At 43.9% G+C, this 26,797-nt stretch overlaps 1 protein-coding gene across 8 annotated transcripts in view; it reads left to right on the top strand.

Annotated features, from left to right (window-relative positions):
• Window positions 1-26,797, top strand: part of GOLGB1 (golgin B1) — a 164,583-nt gene that overhangs the window by 89,432 nt on the left and 48,354 nt on the right. For all 8 annotated transcript variants that reach the window (XM_074976917.1, XM_074976958.1, XM_074976942.1 and 5 more), the window contains 2 exons: window positions 8,144-13,365; window positions 19,529-21,467. In XM_074976917.1, coding sequence (XP_074833018.1) covers window positions 8,144-13,365; window positions 19,529-21,467 — 7,161 coding nt within the window. The remainder of the gene's footprint in view (window positions 1-8,143; window positions 13,366-19,528; window positions 21,468-26,797) is intronic.

Here is a 26,797-nt window from a genome sequence, read left to right as displayed (position 1 = left end):
GTTGCACAAAAAGCAAACATGATTCTAGGATGCATTAAGAGGTGTGTTGTGAACAAGACACGAGAAGTCATTCTCCCGCTCTACTCTGCACTGGTTAGGCCTCAGCTGGAGTATTGTGTCCAGTTCTGGGCACTGCAGTTCAGGAAGGATGTGGAGAAATTGGAGAGGGTCCAGAGGAGAGCAACAAGAATGATCAAAGGTCTAGAGAACATGACCTATGAAGAAAGGCTGAAAGAATTGGGCTTGTTTAGTTTGCAAAAGAGAAGATTGAGGGGGGACATGATAGCAGTTTTCAGGTATCTAAAAGGGTGGCATAAGGCAGAGGGAGGGAACTTGTTCTTCTTGGCCTCTCAGGATAGAACAAGAGGCAATGGACTTAAATTGAAGCAGGGGAGGTTCAGGTTGGACGTTAGGAAAAAGTTCCTAACTGTCACGGTGATCAAACACTGGAACGAATTGCCAAGGGAGGTGGTAGAATCTCCATCACTGGATATATTTAAGAGGAGGTTAGATAGATGGCTTTCAGCGATGGTCTAGAAAGTGCGTGGTACTGCCATGAGGGCAGGGGGCTGGACTCGATGGCCTCTTGAGGTCCCTTCCAGTCCTATTCTTCTATGATTCTATGTGGGCATACCACGGGTTTATATAAAGCCAATAAGATATTTTCTATCTTTAGAGAGCTTTTTTTTTTAGTGATTCCTAGCATTCTGTTTGCTTTTTTGACTGCTGCTGCACATTGAGTGGATGATTTCAGAGAACTATCCAGAATGACACCCAAGATCTCTCTCTTGAGTGGTAATAGTGGACATTGGTGCCATTGCCAGTCCTCAGATCCTCCTAGCAGGCCAGCAGGCACCTGCCTGTGGCAGGGCTCACAGGAAGGCAGATGTTTCCACACACTCTCCACAGCACCTCTCTTGGCCCCTCCTTCTGGCCCATGCCCCCTCCCCCATGTGCCCTTGGGCCCTGCTTGCAACCCCTAGGAAATTTAAAACCTTCCACGGGCCTCGCCTCACTTCAGTGCATCGGGATTGGCATGGCGTTCTGCTGCTAGCTCCATACTGCTGCCAGCATATCCCTGTGGCTCAGGGGAGGTGTGTGCAGAGTTGTCCCATCGATAGATATAAGCTGTGAAACTTATAACTCATTTTTTGAAACTGGCTATATGTCAGTGATGCCATCACAAGTAGTAGGCATCCTTCAATCTGCATAGACTATGGATCGCGCCCTCTGTAGTTTCAATTGAGGACTTAATTTACAGCATCTAGTGTGACTATAAAGACCCACACGAGAGTGACAGTCCTTGCTGCATCTCTTGCAGATGTAGTGGGTGTCTGGCAAGTCCTTATTGTGCTTTCTGTGCGCTCGCTTCTCCTCTGCTACCTGTCTGATCCTCATCTCACCCTTCTGAAGGCCCTTGTGTAACCCCTGCCTCCATCTGCCGCGGTCATCTGCTAGTTCTTCCCAGTTGTCCAGCTTGATGTCTACCTCTCTGAGGTCTCTCTTGCAGACATCTTTGTAGCGCAACTGGGGGCGTCCGGGAGGTCTTTTGCCAGAGGCTAACTCACCATACAGGATGTCTTTTGGAATTCTTCTATCATTCATCCTGTGGACGTGGCCAAGCCAGCGGAGCCGCCGCTGCCTGAGGAGGGTGTGCATGGTTGGGATTCCAGCTTGCTCGAGGACGGCGGTGTTGGTCACTCTGTCCTTCCATGATATTCCAAGGATGTGCCTGAGGCAGCGCAAGTGGAAGACGTTCAGCCTCTTTTCCTGGCGGGCATGCAGGGTCCAAGTCTCGCTGCCATAAAGGAGGGTGCTGAGGATGCAGGCTCTGTAGACTTGCATTTTGGTGTGAGTGTACAACTTGTTGTTATTCCACACTCTCTTGCAGAGTCTGGACAGAGTTGTGGCCACTTTTCCGATCCTCCTATTTAGCTCAGTGTCCAACGACAGGGTGTCAGTGATGGTGGACCCGAGGTAAATGAACTCGTGGACGACCTCTAACGTATAGTTGTCAATGCTGATTGAAGGGGGTTCAGCAACATCCTGACCGAGTACATTTGTCTTCTTTAGGCTGATGGTAAGCCCAAAGTCCTTGCACGCTTTGGAGAACTGATCCAGCAGTTTTTGAAGCTGGTCTTCTGAGTGAGACACTACAGCAACATCGTCTGCGAACAGCATGTCTCTGATGAGGACTTCCCGCACCTTAGGTTTAGCTCTCAGCCTTGCAAGATTAAAGAGTTTCCCATCAGATCTTGTGTGCAGCAAGATGCCCTCTGTTGAAGATCCAAAGGCATGCTTCAGGAGGAGTGCGAAGAAGATCCCGAACAATGTCAGAGCAAGCACGCATCCTTGTTTGACGCTGCTCCTGATTTTGAAAGCATCCGATAAAGTGCCATCATATTGGATGGTTCCTCTCATGTCTTCATGGAACGACTGAATTATCTTGAATAACCGTGGAGGACAGCCTATCTTGTGGAGCAGTTTGAACAGACCATCCCTGCTGACCAAGTCAAAGGCCTTGGTCAGGTCGATGAAGGCTATGTAGAGTGGCTTCCTCTGCTCCCTGCATTTCTCCTGCAGCTGCTTTAGAGAGAAGACCATGTCAACGGTAGACCTCTCTGCGCGCAATCCACACTGCGATTCGAGGTACACCCTCTCAGCAATCTTCTGGAGTCTGCCAAGGATGACGCGAGCGAACAGTTTACCAGTGACGCTTAGGAGGGAGATTCCACGGTAGTTGTTGCAGTCGCTTCTGTCTCCTTTGTTCTTATACAATGTTAGCTTCGTGCATATCCTGTGGAACCTCACCCTCTTTCCAGCACAGACACAGTAGCTCATGTAGGAGTTCCAGGAGTGTGTCCGCAGCACACTTGATTACCTCTGGTGGTATACCATCCTGGCCAGGGGCCTTTCCTGCTGCAATGCTGTCGATGGCTCTCTTCAGTTCATCCGCAGTCGGTTCCTGATCCAGTTCGTCCATTACTGGTAGGAGCTCGACGGCATCGAGGGCTGTATCAACCACAATGTTCTCACATGAGTACAGCTCGGAGTAGTGCTCAACCCAGCGCTCCATCTGTTTGGCTTTGTCAGCGATGACTTCACCAGATTTGGATTTCAGAGGTGCCATCTTGTTCTGGGTGGGTCCTAATGCCTTCTTTATACCCTCGTGCATTCCTCTGAGATTATCAAAGTCAGCAGAGGTCTGGATGCTGCTGCATAGCTGGAGCCAGTGGTTGTTGGCACAGTGCCTGGCTGTCTGCTGTACTGTTCTTCTGGCTGCTCTAGGTGCTTTCTGGGTACTCCGACTCGGTGAGCGTTTGTACTCCAGGAGTGCAGCACGCTTCCTTTCAATGACTGGAATCGTCTCATCGGAGTTAGCTTCAAACCAGTTGTTCGTGTTTCTAGCTCTTCTTCCAAAAACCGACAAGGCCGTGTTGTAAACGCCATCACAAGCCACCTGATAATTGGAGCTTTTTTGGAAAGTCTCAGTCATGTTATTAGAATTAAGCCAGATCTGGGAAATTATTGCAGTGCATTGCAGACAGCTTTTTTAACTTCACACTGTGAAGAAGGCAACTGCGAAGAAGGCTGTTCTAGATCTGATTTTAATGAATAGGGAGGAACTGGTTGACAATTTGAAAGTAGAAGGCAACTTGGGTGAAAGTGATTATAAGAGCTTGTGATTCTAAAGAATAGTAGAAGGGAGAAGAGCAAAATAAAGACAGTGGCTTTCAAGAAGAAAGACATAATCAAACTTAAGGAGCAGATAGGTAAGGTCCCACAGGAAGCAAAACTAAGAGGGAAAACAATTGAAGACAGTTGACACTTTTTTAAAGGGACATTATTAATAGTGCAAGAGCACACTATCCTAGTTCATAGAAAAGATAGGAAGTATTGCAGGAGACCACTCTGGCTTACCCAAAAGATCTTGAATTATCTAAAATTCAAAAAAGTGTTAGAAAAAGTGGAAACTGGGTCAAATTGCAGAGGGTGAATATAAAAAAATACTACAAGTATGTAAGGGCAAAATTAGGTGAAGGCATAGAATGAGCTCAAACTAGCTAGAGACATAAAGGTTAACAAGGAAGCATACTACAAATATAAATAAGAGGAAGACTAAGGACAGGATAGGCTCATTGCTCATTGGAGAGGGAAAAACTAACAAAAGTGTGGAAATGGCAGAGGTGCTTAATTACATCTTTCTTTGGGTTTTGACCAAGTAGGCTGAGGTGATTGGATGCCGAGAGTGTGAATGCTGGAGAAAAGGATGTAGGTTCAGAAGTTAAAATATGAAAAGAACAAATTAAAAATTGCATGCCTTCAGGTCACCAGAGCGTGATGAAATGCCTCTTGGTATACTCAAGGAGCTGATTTGAGGAGGTATACATGCCCTTAGCTATCATCTCTGAGAAGTCATTGATGAAGTGGGAGATTTCCGAAGACTGAAAAGAGCAAATATAATGCCCATCTATAAAAAGAGAACTAAGGACAACCAGGAAACTACAGACCAGTCAGCTTAATTTCTGCACCAGGAAAGGTAATGGAACGAATAATTGGGGAAGCCATTCGCAAAGGTCTGGAAAACAAGTTGGTAAGTAATAGTCACCATGGATTTGTGAACAACAAATAATGCCAAAACAACCTGACGGCTTTCTTTGACAGGATAATAAGTCTGCTGGATGGAGGGGAGAAGTGGTAGACATGGCATGCCTAGATTTCAGTAAAGCATTTGATACTATCTCACATGACCTTCTTATCAATAAATTGGGAAGGTACAGCGTAATTGAGACTACTATAAAGTGGGTGTATAACGGTTTGGATAATTGTTTTCAGAGAGTAGTTATCAATGGTTCACAGTCATGCTGGAAGGACAAAACAAGTGGGCTTACTCAGGGATCAGTTTTAGGGTTGGTTCTATTCAATATCTTCATCAGTTATTTGGATACTGGTTTAGGGAATATGCTTATAAAGTTTCTGAGTGATACCAAGCTGGGAAGGGTTGCAAGTGCTTTGGAGGACTGGTTTTTCATTCAAAATGATATGGACAAACTGGAGAAAGGGTCTGAGATAAATAGGATGACATTCAATAAGGACAAATTTAAAAGTACTCCACTTAAGAAAGAACAGTCAATTTTACACATAGAAAATTACTGTCTAGGGAAGGAGTACTGCAAAAAGAGATCTAGGGGTCATTAGGGGACCATAAGGTAAATATGAGTCAACAGTGTGACACTGTTGCAAAAAAAAAAAAAAAAAAAAAAAAAAAAAGGGTGGGAAACATCATTCTGGGATGCATTAGCAGGGGTATCATAAGACATGGGAAATAATTCAATAATTCTCACACTCTAGTCTGTGCTGATTAGACCTCAACAGGAGTATTGTATCAGAGAGGTAGCCATGTTAGTCTATATCTTCAAAAATAAGTAGTCCTATGGCACCTCAGAGACTAACAGATATTTTGAAGCATAAGTTTTTGTGGGCAATGACCTGCTTCATCAGATGCATGAGTGGGGTTGGGGGGTGTTTCAGAGGAGTATTTAAAGGGAGGGGGTCTCAGTAAAGCGGAGGGCCAGAGCTCACAAGATCTATTCAGTCAGGGTGGAGATCTTGTCAGCCCTGGCCCTTCCCTTTACCAAGACCCGACCCCCTTTAAATCCTCCTGAACACACCACCGCCCCATGCATCTCATGAAGCAGATCTTTGAGCAGGAGTATGGTGTCCAGTTCTGGGCACAACATTTCAAGAAAGATTTGGGGAAGGTCCTGAGAAGTGCAACAGAAATAAAGGTCTAGAAAACATGATTTTTGAGGGACAATTGAAAGAATTAGGCTTGTTTAGTTTGGAAAAGAGCAAACTGAGAGGGGACATAACAACCTTTTAGGTAGTAGAGAGCTATTACAAGGAGGAAGGGAGGAAAATTATTTTCTTTAATCTCTGAGGATAGAACAAGATACAATAGGCTTAAATTTCAACAAGGGAGGTTTTAGTTGGACATTAGGAAAAGCTTCCTGACTTTCAGACTGGTTAAGCACCAGAATAAATTGGCGAGGAAGGTTGTGGATTCACCATCACTGCAGATATTTAGGAAATGGTGCTTGGTTCTTCTGTAAATGCGGGGGACTGGAACTGATGACCTCTCAAACTCTTTTCCAGTTCTAGTATTTTGTGATTCTATGAACTTCACAGCTATTATCATGCACTGCTATCAACTGTGATTTCTCTGACTTGTTAGATTGTGCTAGTTTGTTCATACATGGTATTAGAAGAGAATCCCAACCCTTTTTTAAAAAGAAGAATTTAGGTCTCATGGTTTGTGGAGAAAAGCTAGAAAACGTGCCTTGAGTTCAGCCAAAAACATCAAACACCAAATGCCAAATAGAAAGATCCCCAAGTGTAATTTTTATCTATCATTTCAAGAAGCCATTGCCTTTTTGGGCCTGATTAATGAGTTTTGAATGCGTGGGGTTGGCAATACAGTACATACAAGTTGATAGTGTGTGTCTCTCTGTGTCCAGGAGCCCAGACAGAGACCACGATTTTACGCAAGACATGAAACTGAGTACTCAGCCTGACACCTTTATATGCTCATACTAGCTTGTCTTCCCACTGTCCCACTAACTTTCATGTACTGGCCCCACCCCACTGGCTGCAGAAGCGCATCAGCTTGGGTGGCTCCCTGACCAGCATGGTTTAAACTATGGCAGAGGCCACCAGCTCAGCTGTCCTCTATGGTCAGGACTATGTGAGCACTCGGCACCTGGGTTCTACTGGAAGTCATGTGTGAGAGTGAAACCCTGTGTACTACCTACCTGTCCCCACACTTCCTATGCCAGTAGCCATGCGGGCCTGATTAGGTAACTTTTTCAAAATATTCATGGGCCAGATTGGGGAAGTGCTTGGGCTGCAAATAGCCCACAGTCTGGGAGTTTGAGAACCCTGATGTATATAAGTGCATGATCCTATATGCAGACGTGGTCATCTCATCTCAAAAAAGATATCTCTGCATAGGAAAAGGTTCAGAAAAGGGCAACAAAAAGATTATGGGTATAAAATGGCTGGCACATGTGGAGAAATTAATAATACTGTGACTTTTCAGCTTGAAAAAGAGATGACTAAGTAGGGGCGGGGATATGAAAGAGGTTTATAAAATCGTGATTAGTGTGGAGAAAGTGAATAAAGAAGAGTTATTTACTCCTTCCCATAACACAAGAACTAGAGATCACCCAATTAAATTAATTGGTACAGGTTTAAAACAAATAAAAGAAAGTACCTCTTCACGCAGTGAACAGTCAGCCTGTGGAACTCTTTGCCATAGGATATTATGAAGGCAAGACTATAACAAAGTTTAAAAAAAAAAAGAGCTTTAGAAAAACAGGTCCATTGGTGGCTATTAGCCAGCATGGTAAGGGATGGCATCCCTAGCCTCTCTTGTCAGAAGCTGGGAATGGGTGACAGAAGTGGATCAATTGATGATTACCTGTTCTGTTCTTCCCCTCTGGGGCAACTGGCATTGACCACTGTCAAAGACTAAATACTGGAATAGATGGACCTTTGGCCTGACCCAATATGTCCATTCTTACATTCTGAATTCTGTCATGTAGTACGAATAAATTAAAAATTGGAAAGATCTGGTGTAGCTCTCCTCACAGAAACTCAGTCTGAAATGATACTAAGAAAGCTCCCTATCCTGAGGAATCTTGGACGTGAGCCCTCGAAGGTACCAGTGAAAGAGGCCTACTGGCAGACCTTGGAGAGGCCCAGGAAGAGAAGGACACTCCAGTCTCTCTCTCTCTTTTTAGGGATTTAGAGGACACTATGGGCCTCTGAGAATTTGCAGGTGAGCTTATGGCAGAAAGCTGGGAGCCAGTCTCTCTGAAGTTTTGACATGGGTAATTCAGAAGGATATAATATCACCTGAAAAGGACTGCTGCACGAGTCCTTGACTACCTTTTATGTTATAATAAATGGTGCAAGAAAGAGGAGCCTTAGCTGCAGCATGGAGTGTGTACTCTTTTATGGTCCACCAAATTGGGATCATGAAGCAGAGGTACCCAAATGCAGCTTTAGATTAAGTCAGCTGTCTCACAGTGTTCAAGAAAATTACGATTTATTTGAGACTAGCTCTTTTTTCTTGTTCTAGACTGGTACAGATGAAACCCTCAGAAGAAGCAGTGGGCTGTCTGCTGAGGAAGGTGGCCCTGCTGGCATTCTGGAATATCTTGGTGAAGAGAAATATAAAGAGCTGTCAGTCTTGCTGCAGGAATTGAGGGAAGCTCAAGAGGAGATAGCATTTTTGAAGGGGCACCTTTTGGACCCAGGAAGCCAAACTCCTATGATGACCTGGGCAGAGGAAGGAACAAACCTTGTGGAAAGAAGATTCCAGGCAAGATTCCTCGAGGAAAGACAGAAGATCTCACATATCCAGAATGAATTGAGCAGCTGCTTGCTGACAGTGGAGGAAGTGCAGAAAACTTCTGGGGTTCAGGAAGAGACAAACCGTCTTGCAGAAGTACCCCAGGATTGCATCACCTACAGTGGAAGGGAAATGGAAGCAGTGCAAGAGCTTAGAGAAGGGCTGTCTGCCGAAGCTTCAGAGCTTGGTCTTTCTCAGGCTCAGGAGCTGACACGATTGAAAAAACAAATTATAGAATTGCAAACAAGCCTGCAGAAATCAGAGGAATTGTATAAGAAAGATTTAGAAGAGAAAGCGGCAGAAATAAATAGACTCACCCAGCTGGCTGAGGAATGCACAGAAAATGCAGAGAACTCAATGCAGAGAATGCATGTTCTGATGGAAGAGAGAGACCAACTCCTGTCTCAGATGAAGGAGCTTTGTACCATAACAGAACTAAAGGATCAAGTGAGGCTGCTTGAGGGAAATCTAATAGATTCAGAAAAGCAGAGACTATCTGACTATGAAAGCAAAACTATACAGCACAGTCTACTGAAAGAACAAATCCAGAGCCTGAAAAATGAAGCTAAATCCAAAGAGATAAAAATTGAAGCTTTGCAAAAGGACCTGGATGTAGCACAGCTTCAGATTTCAGAACAGGATGCTCTAGCAAAAAGTCTGAGAAGCCAGCTCCAGAAGCTGGAGTTTGAAGTGCTTGATTTGCAACAACATCTGAGGGAGAGTACAGTCCAGGTGGAGTTGCTGACCCAGAGCATTGTCTCAAAGGAGCTTGACACAGCAAGACAAGAACAGCTTCTTGCTGAACGGAATGGGGAAATTGAAAATCTCCAGCAAGTTTTATGGGAAAGGGATCAGCAGATAAGTGAAATCGGTGTTACCATGTCTGAGAAAATGGTCCAGCTGAATGAAGAAAAATTTTCTCTGACAAGTGAGCTAAAGAACCTTAAAGAACAAATGAGTCTATTGTTGAAAACTGGCGAGAAAAGAGACCAGCATATGATGGGACCAAAAGGGGAAGCAGAGGATTTGTGCCTCAAATGTGAGGGGTCTGAGAAGCAGAATGAGGTGGTGGCAGCAGTGTGTAAGGAGAGAGATACTCTAGGAAGCGAACTGGAGCTTCTGAAAAAAGAAGATGAGCTAGTGAGGCGGAAGCTACAGGCAGCTCTCATCAACAGGAAGGAACTTATGAAGAAGGTCAACAAGCTAGAGAATGAGCTGGTGCAAGTGAGAGGCAAGCCTGGGGTAGAAGCTCAGGAAACTGAAATCAAAGAAACAACAGCGAGCAGACTAAATGCAGAGAGAGACATGCATCCTGAAAGTCAAGCTGGGGAGATGTGTCTCATGCAGTTGCTTTCTGAAAGGGAATCTGAGCTGCAGAGCATCCGGAATGAATTGCTGGAGAAGGAAGCAGCGGAAGTGCAGCTGCAGACACTGATTGAGGAGATGAAGAAAAGTTTGGAGGATAAAATCAACCTCATTCATGCAAAGAAGGCTGAAATTATAGAAGGCCATTCAGCTGCCCAAAAACTTACTATGGCCAATCAGAACTTAAAAAGCTCTGATCCTGTTGCTTCTAAGAAAGATGAGGTGAGCAGTGCAGCTACTGCAGGATTTGAAGAATGCCCTAAGTCTACCCTGAAAGAGAGAATTTCAGCACTTGAACAAGAAAATGAGCAACTCCACAAGAAGCTTCAGGAAGCACTGATTTCCCGCAAGGACACTATAAAGAAGGCCCAAGAGAAAGATCGACACCACAGAGAACAACTGAAACAGCAGAAGGATGATTACAATCTTCTGCAGGAACAGTTTGGTAAGCAAAGCCAAGAGAAGGAAAGCATCCAAGATCAGCTCAGGCAACTCCAATCACAGAGAGAGCGTGCCGAGTGCCTTTCTCTGCCAGGCATCCATTTCCAAAAGTCAGCTGAATCTGTACTTGATCTAACACAAAAGCCTGCAGGAAACCTAAAGCATTCTGGCTGGAATGAATCTTCATGCTTGGAAGTAGAAATTATTAACACAAATAGCTTTTTACAGGTGACAGATGTTTCCATGGAAGAGTTTCAGGCAGAGCTCAAGAATCTGCAGACCAAAAAAGATGAACTAGAATTCAAAGTCATTCATTTGGAAAGTGATCTTGCTTGCAAATCAGAAGCAGTCATTCAGCAACAGGAGCACATAATGCAATTGCACACAGAGGTGGAAGGCCTGAGGAATATTTGTCACCAAGCAGAAACCCATGCAGCAAGTCTTCAGGCAGAACTGGAAAAAAGTCAAGCGGAGATTTCCAGAGAGAGCAATTTGCAGGCACTTAAGCAAGAAGTGGAGGAGCTAAAAAATCTTGTGAGCAAAAAGGATGAAGAAATCAAACTCTTAAACTTGCAGCTAAGAGAGCAAAGCAAAACTCTTGCTCAGGTACAGAGGGATTTTTTGGAAAAAGAAGAGTTGATCAAAATGTTGCACAGTCAGCTGGAAACACAAAATAGTATGCGTGAGGAGCAAAGCCAGAGACTGAAAGCCGAACTTTATGAAGTCCAGCAGAGACAGAATGAAGGGGCTGAAGAAGCTAAATATAAGAACCAAATGCAGAGAAAGCTGCAGGCTGCACTTATCTCTAGAAAAGAGGCACTTAAAGAGAGCATGACTCTAAAAGAGGAGCTGGCTGCTGCCAAAATAACTATAGAAAATCTCTCTCTGAGGTTGGCAGATATGGAGAGCCAGGTTTGTGACTGTGATAGGGAAAAAGATGTGCTATCACAAAAGTTAGTAAGTGTCACAGAAGAGAGAGAGAAACTCATTGCAGAAGTTGACAAAGCTTTAATGGAAAACCAGAACCTTGATAGCTCTTGTGAAAGCCTGAAGCTGGCTCTAGAGGGAATCACTCAAGAAAAGGAGAAGCTAGAGAAGGAGATTGAATCCTTAAAATGTTCTCAGGCTGCTGAGAGTTCAGAGTGGCAAGATAAATATAAGGAGCTGCAGAAGGAATATGAAACTCTATTGCAGTCCTATGAAAATGTAAGTAATGAGGCTGAGCGAATTCATGGTGTTCTGGAAACGATCAGACAGGAAAAGCAAGACATTTTCAGCAAGCTGAAATGTGTTGAGGCTAAGAAAAGAGAAGTAGATAAGCAGCTACAGGAGGCTGAGCAAGAGATGGAGGGGATGAAAGAAAAAATGAGGAAGTTTGCAAAATCCAAGCAACAAAAGATCTTGGAACTGGAAGAGGAGAATGAACAGTTGAGATCAAAATTGCACCCTATAGATAGTGACCTAAGCAAGGATGGAGATACCGTTGTCTTGACAAGTTCTACTATTACAGAAGCACTAGAAAGCTCCAGAAGGGACTGTCAGTCTCTTTCCATTCAACTTGAGGTATTAATGGCTGAAAAGGTTTCTCTTAGTCAGGAAGTTCAAGTCCTAAAATACCAATTACAGTGCACAGAATCTAAGCTGAAGGAAAACCTAGAGACAGCAGCCAAGCTTGGTGTCCAAAAAACTATAGTGGAAGAAGCAAATCAAGCTATTCCCACAGCATCATTACATCTAGAAATGGCTGATAAACAAGTGGATTTAGGCCCCTGCATAAAATCTCCAGAGCCTAGGAGAGCAAGCATTGCAATTGAGACAGAAAAGAAATTAAAAGAAGGTAGCAGCTCACAGGATGAAATTAATACTTATTTACAGCAAATAGCTCAGCTCACAGAGCGACTAACAGAATTAGAAAAGCACAGAATGGCTCCAGAAGAACAAATAAGCGGCAACTGCAGGGGCATTGAACCCTTAGGAGAGGAGAAGAAGGCATTAGAGAACCAAGTGGCAGCAAAAGTCCATGAACTGAACGCTCTGCAAGAAACTGTTGACAAAATGGAACTAACAAACAGACAAATCGAAGAAGAGCTTGTCAGAATGACAGAAGTGAAGGAAATGCTGGAGACAGAGAAGGATGACTTGGAGGAACGGCTCATGAATCAGCTAGCAGAACTTAATGGAAGTATTGGAAACTATCAACAAGATATGGCTGACCTCCAAACGAAAAATGAGCAACTGAAATCTGAGCTCCAGAGCTTGCAGAGAATGATAAATAAACTGGAGGAGGAAAAGCAGCAGCTGGAGAGAGAGAGAACTGAGGCAGAACCAGAGACACCGAAGGAATATGGAGAAAAACTAAAATGTGCTTGGAAGGGAGATGGCTGCAGAACTCATGCAAAAGAGCTTCAGGAGCTGCTGAAACAGAAACAGCAGGAAGTGAAGCAGTTACAGAAGGACTGTATTAAAAGCCAGGAGAAGATCAGTAGTTTAGAGAGAACAGTAAAAGCTCTGGAGTTTGTTGACAGTGAGTCTCAAAGGGAACTGGGAGTAGCCAAAGAGAACTTAGCCAAAGCACGTGAAGATACCAAGAAAGCACAAGCAGAGGTGGCTTCTTGCAGAATTTTACTAGATGATACTCAGAGTGAGACAGCAAGGGTTCTAGCAGAGAGTCTAAAATTGAAAGAGGAGCTGCAGGTGAATAAAGAGCATGTTAAAATTCAAATGAAGAGAAAGGATGAAGATTACAAGAGAAAACTTGAACAAGAAAAAGACAAGCACTCAGAAGAGTTAAATAACATGGAGGAAAAGATGGCCTTTTTGCAGAGAGAGAGAGATCATATGGAATGTACTGTCAGAGATATTCAAGAGTCCTTGCACAGACGGGACCAAGAAGCCAAGCAGCTACAAAATAGCCTAAATAAAACCCTTGCTCAGCTTGCAGCATTCACCAGGAGTATGACTTCCCTCCAGGATGACAGGGATCGAGTGATAGATGAGTCCAAAAAATGGGAGAACAAATTCACTGAGGCTATTCAAAAGAAAGAAGAGGAGATCCTTGCTAAAGAAGAGACCTGCACTGTTCTAAGGGATCAGATAAAGCAGATGTCCATGCATATAGAGGAGCTGCAAATTCAAGTATCCAGGTAAGGAGAAGATGAAAGTGAGTGGTTATCTTGGTGTGATGGTCTTTCCTCTGTGACAGACCTCAGCCTGCAGCAGGCTCTACAGCAGCCTCATGGAGGGTAAATATGTGGGAAGTTGGGTTTGTGCATTTTGTTTCCTGGAGGCTGAGGCTTATCCAGGATCAGTCAGCAGCAGCAGGGTAAACCAACGTTTGCTGCTAATTGAACACCTGTGGCCAATTAAGGCCTGTGGAACCCTTCAAAAGGGTTTCCTTCAGGTGAGCAGTGGGGAAGGAGATTGAGAACATACAGGGAGGTAGCAAGGAGTGAGGAAGGAGAACACCCAGGAAGAGAGGGCTGCTGCAACCATCTGAGGAAGATACGTGGGAAGCATCTGGTGGAAGTGGTCCAGGGAGGTAGGGATCAGGGAGGGAAGCCCCTGCTAGCTGCAGGTGCATAGGTTCCCTGGGCCAGAACCTGGTATGTGTGGGAGGGGTCCAGGTTCCCCCCCAAGGCCACTCCACACCTCAGGGCAGCCCTAGAAGTAGGAGGAGACCAGGCAAACCTAAGGGGGTCTCCTCCACTAATGACTGTGTCATGGACTGTGCCAATGATGAGAGTGGCTCAATTATGCTGTAACCCAGTCTTCTGTGAGAACAGTAGATAGAGCAGGAACATGGCAAGCCTCTGAGGCTGCACCTAAATTAGCCACAAAGTGCAGGACTCAAGGAGGACAAGGTTGGGGCTTTGTCACGCATCCCATCATTTCTCAAAAATAACGAGGAGTCCTGTGGCACTTTGAAAGACTAACAGATTTATTTGGGCATGAACTTTCACGGATAAAAGACAGTTTTCCACGTAGTCAACAAAGTGGCTTTTTATCCACAAAAGATTTGAGTTGTTAGTCTTTACGGTGCCCTGGGAGTCCTTACTGTTTTTGCAGATACAGACTAACATGGCTACACTGCTGGGACTGATCATTTCTCAGTTATCAGTGAGATTGTAATTTTATAGTCACCTTAACAGTAAAAACAATAAATGGCCCTAGGGCACATCAGAGGCTAACAGATTTATTAGGTCATGAGCTTACATGGGTAAAACCTACTTCATCAGATGAGCTGGAGTGGAGATGAGCTGACAACAAAGTAAAAAATAAAAGAGAGGTTTATTTTTGAAAGCAGATTACTGACAGGGTTCACTTTGCAGTTCTGAAGCTGAAGTGAAGACTTGCCATATGTGCAGTTGCAAAGAATATATAAAGCTGTCATGTTTTTGCCAAACCTAGATGCTAAGATGTTAATATCTTTAGTTATTGGCTGTCACTGACAAAATTTGTCTACCCAGAGTTAAGATTGCTTGGAGATACTTGTATTATTTTGGTGAAGCTCTATGGTCTGTTATATATAGGAGCTCAGACTAAATTATCAAAATCGTCCCTTCTGGCCTAGGAGTCAGTATATAATTTATTCTCTTTTTAAATATACTTTAAACGCTGTCAGAATTATCTGCTGTAGTCTGATTACATTTCCCCAAAATTAAAGGGGGGAGGGGTGTGAAAAGCCTTGATGCAGCCAGATTTTACCTGTGTGTTTACAGTTCATTCTCAGGTTACTGCCAAATGTGAGTTTCAAACTTCAAAGTGTGTAGAAACTGGGGACTTTATGAAACATTTTTGTTATGTGTTTGTGTGGCTGATCTTTGAAGCCCTTTGCTTGCATGTCCCCAAATTTGAATCTCCCTCTGCCCTCAATTCCCATAAACAGAGCCAGATTAACATATGGGCTTTAAGGGTTGCAGGCCAGGGGCTCATGCTAGGAGAGGACAAATCAGCTGGATGCATCCAGCTGTGTCCTTTTAGATGGCTCATGGCAAGTCTCCACTCTGCACATAGCTACCAACTTCTCATCTTGCCAGAGGGTGCTCATCCTCTTCTATCCCCCACTACAGGCCCTGCCCCTCCTCTGTCTTTGCCTCTTCCCCACATCCTCCCTTGAGCTCACACTCTCCTGGAGCGTGAACATTGCAAATGAGCTGTTTGTGGTGCTCTGGAAGCACTGTGAGGGAGGGGGGAAAAGTTAGTAATCAGGGGGCCAAGTGTGGGTCAGAGGGAGGAGCTTGACACTTGCGACAATAACAGAGATAGCAATGTTAGTCTGTACTCCAACAAAACAAAATAGCAGAAATGTAGCACTTTAAAGTAGCACTTTCACTAAGCTAGGGGGAGAGGTAGATATGCTGGAGGGTAGGGACAGGATCCAGAGTGACTTAGACAAATTGGAAGAATGGGCTACAAGAAATCTGAGGTTCAATAAGGACAAGTGCAGAGTCCTGCACTTGGGCCGGAAGAATCCCAAGCATTGTTACAGGCTGGGGTCCAACTGGCTTGGTAGTAGTTTTGCAGAAAAGGACCTGGGAGTTGTAGTGGACAAGAAGCTAGACATGAGTCAACAGTGTGCCGTTGTAGCCAAGAAAGCTAATGGCATATGAGGTTGCATCAAGAGGAGCATTGCCAGTAGATCCAGAGAAGTGATTATTCCTCTTTATTCAGCTTTGGTGAGGCCGCATCTGGAGTACTGTGTCCAGGTCTAGGCCCCCAATTAAAGAAGGATGTGGATACACTGGAGAGGGTCCAGCGGAGGGCGACCAAAATAATTAGGAGGCTGGAGCGTATGACTTATGAAGAAAGGTTGAGGGAAATGGGACTGTTTTTAGTCTGCAGAAGAGGAGACTGAGGGCAGACTTGATAACAGCCTTTGACTTACTGAAGGGAGGTTGCAAAGAGGCGGGAGAGAGGCTGTTCACAGTGGTCATGGATGGCAGAACACGAAACAATGGTCTCAAGTTGCGGTCGGAAAGGTCCAGGATGAACATTAGGAAAAGCTTTTTCACTAGGAGGGTGGTGAAGCATTGGAATGGTCTACCCAGGGAAGTAGTTGAGTCTTCATCCCTGGAGGTGTTTAAGTCTCATCTCGACAAAGCCCTGGCGTGGCTGATCTGATGGGTTTGGTCCTGCTTAGAGCAGGGGGCTGGACTCAATGTCTTTTTTAGGTCTCTTCCAGCTCTGCTGTTCTATGATTCTATGGTAGACTAACAATGATTTATTCAGTGATGAGTTTTCGTGGGACAGACCCACTTTATCACATCAATCTCATTTCCAGTACAGACTGATATTTGTAAGTACAGAGGACCAAAACAATTGCAATAAAAACTGACATCTCAAGTACATAGGACTGAAGTAGTGGCAGAGGGATGGGGGATGTTAAGTGCCCTACATGAGATAACTGCAAGCATCAAAGGGCAGGGACTGCTTCACTTTCTTTATTGCTCATAATTATCTCAGACAGGACACTTCACATGCCCCATCCCTCTGCCACCTACTTCAGTCCTAGGTACTTGATTTGTCAGTTTTTATTGCAATTTTTTTGGTCCTCTGTACTTATAAATGTCAGTCTGTATTGGAAATGGGATTGATCTGATGAAGTGGGTCTGGCCCACGAAAGGTCATCACCAAATAAATCATTTTGTTAGTCTTTAAAGTGCTACATTTCTGCTGTTTTGTTTTACTGGTGCAACAACTAATTTTTCCCTCTGGGTGTCGTGGTCCCTGAGTCCCTATAGAGTTGGCACCTATTGCACTGTGGGTTGGACACCAGTCCTCAAGCCTTGGTACTCCCCTAGACCCAAGGCACTGGAGCTGTGAGCGCTGGCTTGCCAGAATGTTCCTGCAACCCACTAGATGGGGAGTGTTTAGGTAATCACTGTGCTGCCCCTGCCATACTAATGAGAGCTGCAGAGGCAGTACCTGTCATAACAGGCAATGTGCACCTCACAGAGCAGCCTGGCCCATCCACTTAAGGGCTGGATATGCTGGCTACTTTGGGGAGCAAAGCAACTGGAAGTGTGTGTAGGGAGAAATAATAGAATCATAGAATGCTAGGACTGGAAGGGACGTTGAGAGGTCATCAAGTCCAGCCACCTGCCCTCATGGCAGGACCAAGAACTGTCTAAACCATCCCTGATAGACATCTATGTAACCTCTTCTTAAATATCTCCAGAGACAGAGATTCCACAAGCTCCCTAAGCAATTTATTCCAGTGTTTGACCACCCTGAGAGTTAGAACCATTTTCCTAATGTCTAACCTAAACCTCCCTTGCTGCAGCTTAAGCCCATTGTTTCTTGTTCTATCCTCAGAGGCCAAGAAGAACAAGTTTTCTCCCTCCTCCATATGACACCCTTTTAGATACCTGAAAACTGCTATCATATCCCCCCTTAATCTTCTTTTTTCCAAACTAAACAAGACCAATTCTTTCAGCCTTTCTTCATTGGTTATGTTCGCTAGACCTTTGAGGATTCTTGTTGCTCTTTTCTGGACCCTTTCAAGTTTCTCCACATCTTTCTTGAAATGCAGCACCCAGAACTGGACACAATACTCCAGCTGAGGCCTAACCAGCGCAGAGTAGAGCGGAAGAATGACTTCTTGTGTCTTGTTCACAACACATCTGTTAATGCATCACAGAATCATGTTTGCTTTTTTTGCAACAGCATCGCACTGTTGACTCATATTTAGCTTGTGGTCCACTATAACCGCTAGATCCCTTTCTGCCATACTCCTTCCTAGACAGTCGTTTCCCATTCTGTATGAGTGAAACTGATTGTTCCTTCCTAAGTGGAGCACTTTGCATTTGTCTTTATTAAACTTCATCCTGTTTACTTCAGACCATTTCTCTAATTTGTCCAGATCATTTTGAATTTTGACCCTATCCTCCGAAGTAGTTGCAACCCCTCCTAGCTTGGTATCATCTGCAAACATAATAAGCGTACTTTCTATGCCAATATCTAAATTGTTGATGAAGATATTGAACAGAACTGGTCCCAGTACAGACCCCTGCAGAACCCCACTTTTTATACCTTTCCAGCAGGATTGAGAACCATTGAGAACTACTCTCTGGGTATGGTTATCCAGCCAGTTTTGCACCCACCTTATAGTAGCCCCATCTAAGTTGTATTTGTCTAGTTTTATTGATCAGAATATCATGTGAGACAATATCAACTGTCTTACTAAAATCTAGGTATACCACATACACCGCTTCTCCCTTATCCACAAGGCTCGTTATCCTATCAAAGAAAGCTACCAGATTGGTTTGCTATGATTTGTTCTTTGCAAATCCATGCTGGCTGTTCCCTATCAGCTTACCACCTTACAAGTATTTGTAGATGATTTCCTTAATTACTTGTTCTATTATCTTTCCTGGTATAGAAGTTAAACTGACTGGTCTGTAGTTTCTTGCATTGTTCTTATTCCCCATTTTATAGATTGTCACTATATTTGCCTTTTTCCAGTCTTCTGGAGTCTCTCCTGTCTCCCATGATTTTCCAAAGATGATAACTAATGGCTCAGATACCTCCTCCATCAGCTCTTTGAGTATTCTTGGATATATTTCATCCGGCCCTGGTGACTTGCAGACATCTAACTTTCCTAAGTGATTTTTAACTTGTTCTTTTTTTATTTTTATCTTCTAAACCTACCCCTTTCCCACCAGCATTCACTGTTAGTCATTCCTTTATCAGACTTGTCAGTGAAGATCCCTGACCCTCAACTCTGTGTCAGAGACCTTATGATGTACATCTGTTATTTCTGCTCTCAGCTGCCATCTCCGTTTTCAGTGATGTAAACATATACCAAGAACACAATGTACCCGTTCTCAGCAGCTTGCTAGGAAGAGATGCAGGACTTCCCCAGATCCTGGCTCACAGGGCAGGGAGAGGTAGGCAGAGCCCCCTCTAGTGCTCTCCCCACAAGACCCTTCCTGGTGCGTGCATGCACACGTGCACACACAGTAAGGGAGGTTGTGGGGCTGACACGCACTCTGTCTCTATTCTTCCTCCACATGCTTGCCATTCACCCTCATGTCCTCTCCCTATGTATCTCTTCATCCCCTCTCCTTTCCTCTGCCATCTGACCCTATTTGTTGGTGTTCGGGGAGAGGAATACTCCATGAGTTGCACCATGTTTCAAGGAAATTCAAGTAACTGTGGATTTTAGAGCAGTGAGTCAAACTTTAAACAGAAAACTGGTCTAAACCTTAAATGTGGTAGATCTCACAGTCTACTATAAGGCATACAAATCTGGATAATTAGGATCCTTGTGGATTTGTGTCTAATACTCCATGGGCTGTTTTTCAGGCTGGAGCACAACAAACAGGACTGGAAGTCTGAGTCACAGAGAGCAATTCAGGAGCATCAACAGGTGTCCAACATGCTGCAGGAAGAAAACAAAGGGCTCATGTCTCAGTTAGAAGAGAATCAGAAACTATACACAAACTCTCAGAGTGAACTGCAGAAGCTGAATGCAGAAATCAAATGCCTCCGAGACCAGCTTGGTGATTTGCATAACTCCTTCACTAAGTGTGAGATAGCAAGAGAAGAAATGGAGACCATGGTCAGGCAGCAAGAGGCCATCATCCAGAACTGTAAATTCAACTGTGAGCAGCTTGAAGCTGACCTGCAGGCCTCCAAGGACCTGACAAACAAGTTGCATGAAGAAATTGGTGCCAAAGATGAGAGAATTATCAGCCTACTGTCTGCCAAAGAGGCAGTTGTATCTGAATTACGGCAGCAACACAGTGAAGAGGTTAAAAACCTGGAAGACAGGTTGGGTGAGAAGGAAGGAGAGAAAGTTGCTTTAGAAAATGAGAGAAAAAAAGCACTGGACGAGCTTTCTCATCTCACAGAAACGATGAAGATAACCAGAGAGGAAAGTAAGCAGCAGAAGGCGCAGCTAGCTTCCTTTAGCAAATGTATGTCTTCTCTGCAGGATGACAGAGACCGTGTGCTGAGAGACTATAAACAGCTGGAAGAGCGTCATCTTGTTTTAATCATGGGGAAAGACCAGTTAATTCAAGAGGCTGCTTCTGAGAACAACAAGCTCAAAGAGGAGATTCGAAGCTTCCATAACCAGATGGATGACCTCAACTCTGAAAATGCCAAACTGGGCGCAGAGCTGGTGCGGTATAGGGAGGACCTGAACCAAGTGATCTCAGTAAAGGACTCCCAGCAAAAGCAACTCTTCCAATCACAACTTCAGCAAATCCAAGTGCTGGAAAAGGAAAAGGACAGCATAGAAAGGCAGCTGAAGGAGTCACAGAATGCTGTGGAGGGTCTCAAGCAGTGCGTGGAAGCCCTGACAGAGGATAAAAGAAGCATGGCTCAAGAGATTGAGAACATGACCTCCTCTCTCTCTCAAATTTGGAGTCAGATGACAGCTTTACATGAAGGAAGCCCCATTTTGGAGCTGGATACAGAATTAAAAGGCTGGGAGAAGGAGGTACGAGACCTGAGCAGTAAGCTTGCTCTCACACACAAGAGGGTAGCAGAACTTGAAGAAGAACTGGTCCATGTCCATAGGAATGCAGCCAAGAAGGTGGAAGAAGCAGAGGATAAACTTAGGAATGAACTGAAGCATCTACATCATGATGCTGGGATAATGCGTAATGAAACCGAAACAGCAGAAGAGAGAGTAGCAGAGCTGGCAAGGGACCTGATGGAAATGGAGCAGAAGCTTCTTACCGTCACAGAGGAAAACAAAGATCTGAGAGGACAAATTCAGTCTTTTAGGAAGTCCATGAACTCTCTTCAGGATAGCTGGGATCAAACCAATGAAGAGCTTCAGGTGCTAGGAAAGAAATACTCTGTGGACTTGAAGGAGCAGCAGTGTCTAGTACAGAACCTTCAAAAGGAGATGGCTCAGTTACAAAAAGAACAACTCTCCACTGCCAGAGAGAGAGACAGTCTGATGTCTGAATTGAAAGCCCTGAAGAACACTGATGATAAAAAAAGCCTACTAATTCAGCTTGAAGAACTTAACCAGCGGCTTAGAGTCAAAGAGGAAGAACTTCTCCATTTGTCTTTGGATCTGGAGGAGTCCTCCAGCCAGGTAAAGTCCTTCTCTAGGGCTATGGCAAGCCTGCAAGATGAAAGAGATCGTCTATTGAGTGAATTGGACAAAGCACGTAAGGTGAAGGAAGTGAAGCAGCAGACAGAAGTGAACTCTTTTACCAGCCCCACCGAAGTACAGAGCCTGAAGAAAGCATTGTCTTCCCTACAGGATGACAGAGACAGACTGGTAAATTCCCATTCTCCCTTTCAGTTATCTTTTTATAACCCCTGCAGCAATGTTGTCGATAAAATTCTAAGTGTTTGATTAGGACCTCTCTTTTTAAAATTTTCTTTAAAATTTAGAAGTCTAGATCTGATACTTGAAATGTAAAAACATAATCCATGCCTTATGTTTAATGATAGTGGAATCACTACAGTGGTGCTAACTTTCAGATAACTTCCATAATCGTTACCTTATAAAAATTAGGCTAATAAAATTAGAGGTTGGGAAGCCTTGTGAACTTGGCCAACCTATACCCTGAGGGCCAGTTCAACACATCTTGGTCTTTGATGCAGTTTAATTTTAGAAATTCCAAGTAATGCCCTTTTGTTTGGGAAACCATTGTCTGTCTCCCCAGACCTCAGTCTGAAATCCCTGTCTGTATCATCCATCCATTTCATCTTGACCCCAAAACTGTCACTTTCCATATGTATATGAAATAAGAAGTGAAAATTAATGATTAGCATCAGGACAGTAATGTCATCAAGGTCACTTAACACTGAGGCCTAGATGCTTCAGCCAAATTGGGACCCATTGTGTCAGACATATGGTGGGGCCCAGCCGGATTGAGGCCTCTGTAGGCATCATTGCCATACAAATGTTAAATGATGATGAGAACCATACTGTCAGGAAGACTTCCTGATATTCAGCTTTAATTTTCACCTTTTAGTTCACTGGATTAGTCCACTTTACACCCTCTTACACTTGATAACTCCACAGACTGGAAGCTTTGGCGAGATTCTATTTCTGTTGCTCTTCTAATTTTTTCCCCTGGCTTAGTTCTTGTTGTTCTGGTATATAGTGGTGTTACCCAAAATGGAACACATTAGCTGTTAAAAGTTCACCCTGGCTTACAAGGGTGAGGAAGGCCACTATTGAAAAAAAAATGTAAATATTTATGTAACAGTTGATCTTTATTAATATAAGCAAGAACATTAAAAAAAATGGATAAAGGAAATGTACGGGATTGGGCCCTACCTTACAGCAATCTCTTTTGACTGGACCTGTGCTAGTGAGCCCACTCCCTCCCTGGGGAAATTCTGCCTGGAGTCCTCTCATAGAAACGAGGCAAGTAATTGTCAGCCAGATTAATTGCTGTGGGTTTTATTTTAAGCCTTTTTAATACAAATAGAATCAAAGCTACACAGCCTCTCTCTTCAAACTCTTTACAGGTTAAGTCCCTTTCCCTCAGTCTGTTCATCAGTCCAACAATTTCTAGTTCATATCTCTGAGTCATATTGATAACAGGACTTTTCCCCAGTCTCATATCCACTGGTTTATTGGCACCACTCCTCTCAACATTTGCTTCAGTTTCTGGCTGGGTTTTGTAGTTCTGTTCTTTAGCCTGATTCTCCTTTTATGACAGCTAATTAAAATTGCAGGTCCATTCCGCTAATATGGTATATGTCTGCTGTTCAGTAGAGAAGGTGAACTGATAATGGAGGATAAGTCAGAGTTCTTTAATACCTGTTTTGCTTCAGTCTTCTCACCAAAAAAAAAAAAAGTGGCCTGATGACTAGCAGAGTTTAATATTTAAAATGTTTGCCAAGCTTAACAACTTTAGACATTTCGTTACTGAACGGAGTAACGTCATCAATGCCTCGAAAGAGATATTCCAAACTGTCCTTTATATAGTCCTTTCACATAGACCTTATGAGTAATTAGTTCTTAATTGGTTACTCGTGTCTTCAGTTTAAAGCTGATTGCACTTAATCACACTCTCATTAGCTGTTCTTTTATTATCCTTTGATCTCATGGGTTCAAACACTGGATCCAAATCAGTGGGCCAGTTAATTGCCTCATTTCCAGAGAACCATGCTTCTAAGAATTCTCTTCCCTGCCTAGCAGAGTTATCATAGACAATAGAGGGAAGGGGCTGCAGAGTGGAATACAGAACATCTTAGAGCTCCTCAGGTGCTTGGTCCTGCTGGGAGGGCAAGGGACTGGACTTGATGACCTTTTGAGGTCCCTTCCAGTTCTAGTATTCTATGATTCTGACTAATTTGAATAAATTAATATAAACGGAACAGATGCTATTCACGTGAGATTATGGAAGAAATTAGCTGAAGAAATCTTGGAGTCAGTGGAAATATACTTATGGATGGCAGGAAGTGTTCCAGAAGACTGCAGAAGGATTAACATACTGCCCATCTTTAAAAATGGTGGAAAGGAGATGTGACGAAGTGGGGGAGGGGGTGCATGTGTGTAACCTTTGTGATGAGTCTATGGTCATTTGTAACCTAGGCAACCAGGTGACACCTCTGCCTGGCTGGGACCCAGACAAAGGGAGAGGTGGAGCCTGGCTATGTGGTGGGTTTTTTTTTTGTTTTGTTTGGAGTTGTTTTGTTTTAAATTGAAAACTCAGGCAGTTAGTGAGGGGGAGGCTGGAGACAAGCAAAAAGCAGGCATGGTCTCCATGCCTGGGGTTCCCTCTGGGGCATCTCCTCCCAGCGACATGAGTCAGACTTCTGGTCGCTGTGCTGACAAGTCTGTACCAAGCTGTATCTCTGTCGCCTAATAAACCTTCTGTGCCGCCTGCTGAGTGAGAGTCACTTCTGACTGTGGATGGGGTACAGAGCTTGGGGACCCCTTAACCCTGTTACAGGAGGAGCCAAGGAAGTATAGACCTGTCAGCCTGACTTTGATACCTGGAAGGCTATTAAAGCAATGGATAAAACATTCAGTTTGCAAATACCAGGAAAATGAAGAACAAATCATGCCAAACCACATGATGTCTTTCTCTGACAGGGTAACTTCTCTAGTGGATAGGAGAAATGTGGTGGATATAATATACCTGGAATTCAGCAAGGGTTTTGGCACAGTCTGCTATGACATTCTGATAAATAACCTGGAGAAATGCAGGTTTGGCAGAACTACAATCAAGGGGATACATAACTGTTTAAAAATGAAATATATAAAGTAACTATTAATGGAATGATGTTGGATTGGAAGGAGGTCTCAGATGAGGATCCACAGTGTTCTGCTCTGGATCTAGATTTAACATCTTTAGTAATGATCTGGATATGTAGTTATATATGGAATACTGATCAAATTTGCAAATCAGACAAAGCTGGAGAGGGGTGTTGCCAACGCTTTGGAGGACAGAGTTAAAATTCAGAGGGCTCTTGATTAAATTGAGGAACTGGGATATAGACAAGAAAGTGAAATTCAACAAAGACAAGTGTAAGACACTGTACTTAGGGAAGAAAAACCAAATTCAGAAAATGGACTTAGTAGCAGCACTGCTGCAAAGGATCTGGGAATTGTGGGGTGGATCACGACCTCAATATGAGTTGTTAATGTGTTGCTGTGCAAAAAAAAAAAAAAAAAATTAGGTTGCGTTATCAGAAGCATAGCATGCTAGTCTCACAAGTCACAGGAGATTATAGCACTGCTCTTCAGAGTGATATTTAGGCTCCAGCTGGAATATTGTGTCCACTTTTGGTCACTAATATATAGAAAAGGTGTAGAGAAACTGGACTTGAAAACCCTGTACAATACAACTAAAGTCTTGAGCCAAAAGGAAGGGAAACCCAAACAGACCAGTCACAAACAAAGATGGTCAGGTACTTCCCACCACAGATGAGCAGCTAACTAGATGGAAGGAGCATTTCGAAGAAGTGTTAAACAGAACAGCACCAACAAATCCACCACAGCAAGAAGCAAGAGAACCCCTAGATATCAACAGTGGGACAATTAAAAATTCTGCTACAAAGCCTCTAGGGGTTCCATGCCAGTCCCAAGCCTGGATGAAGGAGGAGGGGTGATGAGATGAGTGACAATGAGCTGACCATGAAGCAACAATAAGAATGAAATCTGATGCCAGTACGACTAATTAATAAAAGATGCCGGCTCAGACATCACCTGGATAAACAAGGCCCGTGACACCAATCAAATGATCGAGGTTGAGTCGATAAGCTGGCTACCAAAAGAAAATTTAAATTACAACTAACGCATATACTATCAATTGGAATGTGGAACATCCAGACACTGCGGGCGACTGGAAAATAAGAGCTTCTCGGAAGGAGATGGAGAGATACCAATGCAATATACTTGGACTGGCGGAGATGCGTGGGACGGAATTGGGAGAGGTGTAGTTGCGAAGTCATTTGGTCAGGGAACGAAACAAAGCATGAGACAGGAGTCGGATTTCTTCTTAGCAAAAGAGCTAGAGGAGCATTGTTAGGATACAAACCAGTGAGTGCAAGAATGATGGTCATGAGATTCGAAACAGAACCGCTCAACATCTCTGTCATTCAGGTGTATGCATATACCTCTGACAGTAGGGAGGAAGAGATTAAGCTATTCTATAAAGACTTGACAAAGATGCTGGAGAAGATCCTGAAGAGAGATGTGTTGATCATCGGAGGAGGTTGGGAGAGAGTCATGCCCTACAGGAAACAGCTGAGCGAGTGTGCCTCAAGATCAGCCAAGAGAAAACCAAGTAAATGCACATTAACAACACACAGGAAAGCAAAATTACAGTCGAAGGAAAAGCAGTGCAAGATGTTGACTGGTTTGTATACTTGGGGAGTGTTATCAGCAAGAATGGGAGCACTGAAGAGGACATCAGTGCAAGAATAGAAAAGGTGTAACAAGCTTTTTCCCTATTACAACCAGTCCGGTGTGCAAGAGCCATTTCAACAAGAACCAAGCTTGGTATTTTCACTTCCAATGTGAAATCAGTGCTGCCGTGTGGCTCAGAGATGTGGCACATTGTCCAGAGCAACACTAAGAAAATACGGATGTTTGTCAATAAATGCCTTAGAGGCTCTCTATACCAACATCCCACACAAAGATGGAATAAATGCTGCCCGGAACAGTATCCCTGATGACGCTACAGCACATCTGATGGCTGAGCTCTGTAACTTTATCCTCACATGCAACTATTTCAGATTTGGCGACGATATATACCTTCAAATCAGCGCCACAGCTATGGGTACCCGCATGGCCCCTCAATATGCCAATATGTCATGGCTGACCTGGAACAGCGCTTCCTTAGCTCTCGTCCACTAACACCCCGTCTGTACTTAAGCTACATTGATGACATCATCGTCATCTGGATCCATGGGAAGGAGACTCTGGAGGAATTCCACCGGGACTTCAACAACTTTCACCCCAACATCAACCTCAGCCTGGAACAGTCTACACAGGAGATCAGCTTCCTGGACACCACGGTGCTTATACACAATGGACACATCAGTACCACCCTGTACCGTAAACCCACTGACCGCTATGCCTACCTTCATGCCTCAGCTTCCATCCCAGACACACCACACGATCCATTGTCTACAGCC

This window comes from Carettochelys insculpta, chromosome 1 (assembly GCF_033958435.1).
Source record: "Carettochelys insculpta isolate YL-2023 chromosome 1, ASM3395843v1, whole genome shotgun sequence".
Taxonomy (NCBI): Eukaryota; Metazoa; Chordata; order Testudines; family Carettochelyidae; genus Carettochelys; species Carettochelys insculpta.
The sequence above is the reverse complement of the archived record's forward strand: the minus strand, read 5'-3'. Positions and strand labels throughout refer to the sequence as shown.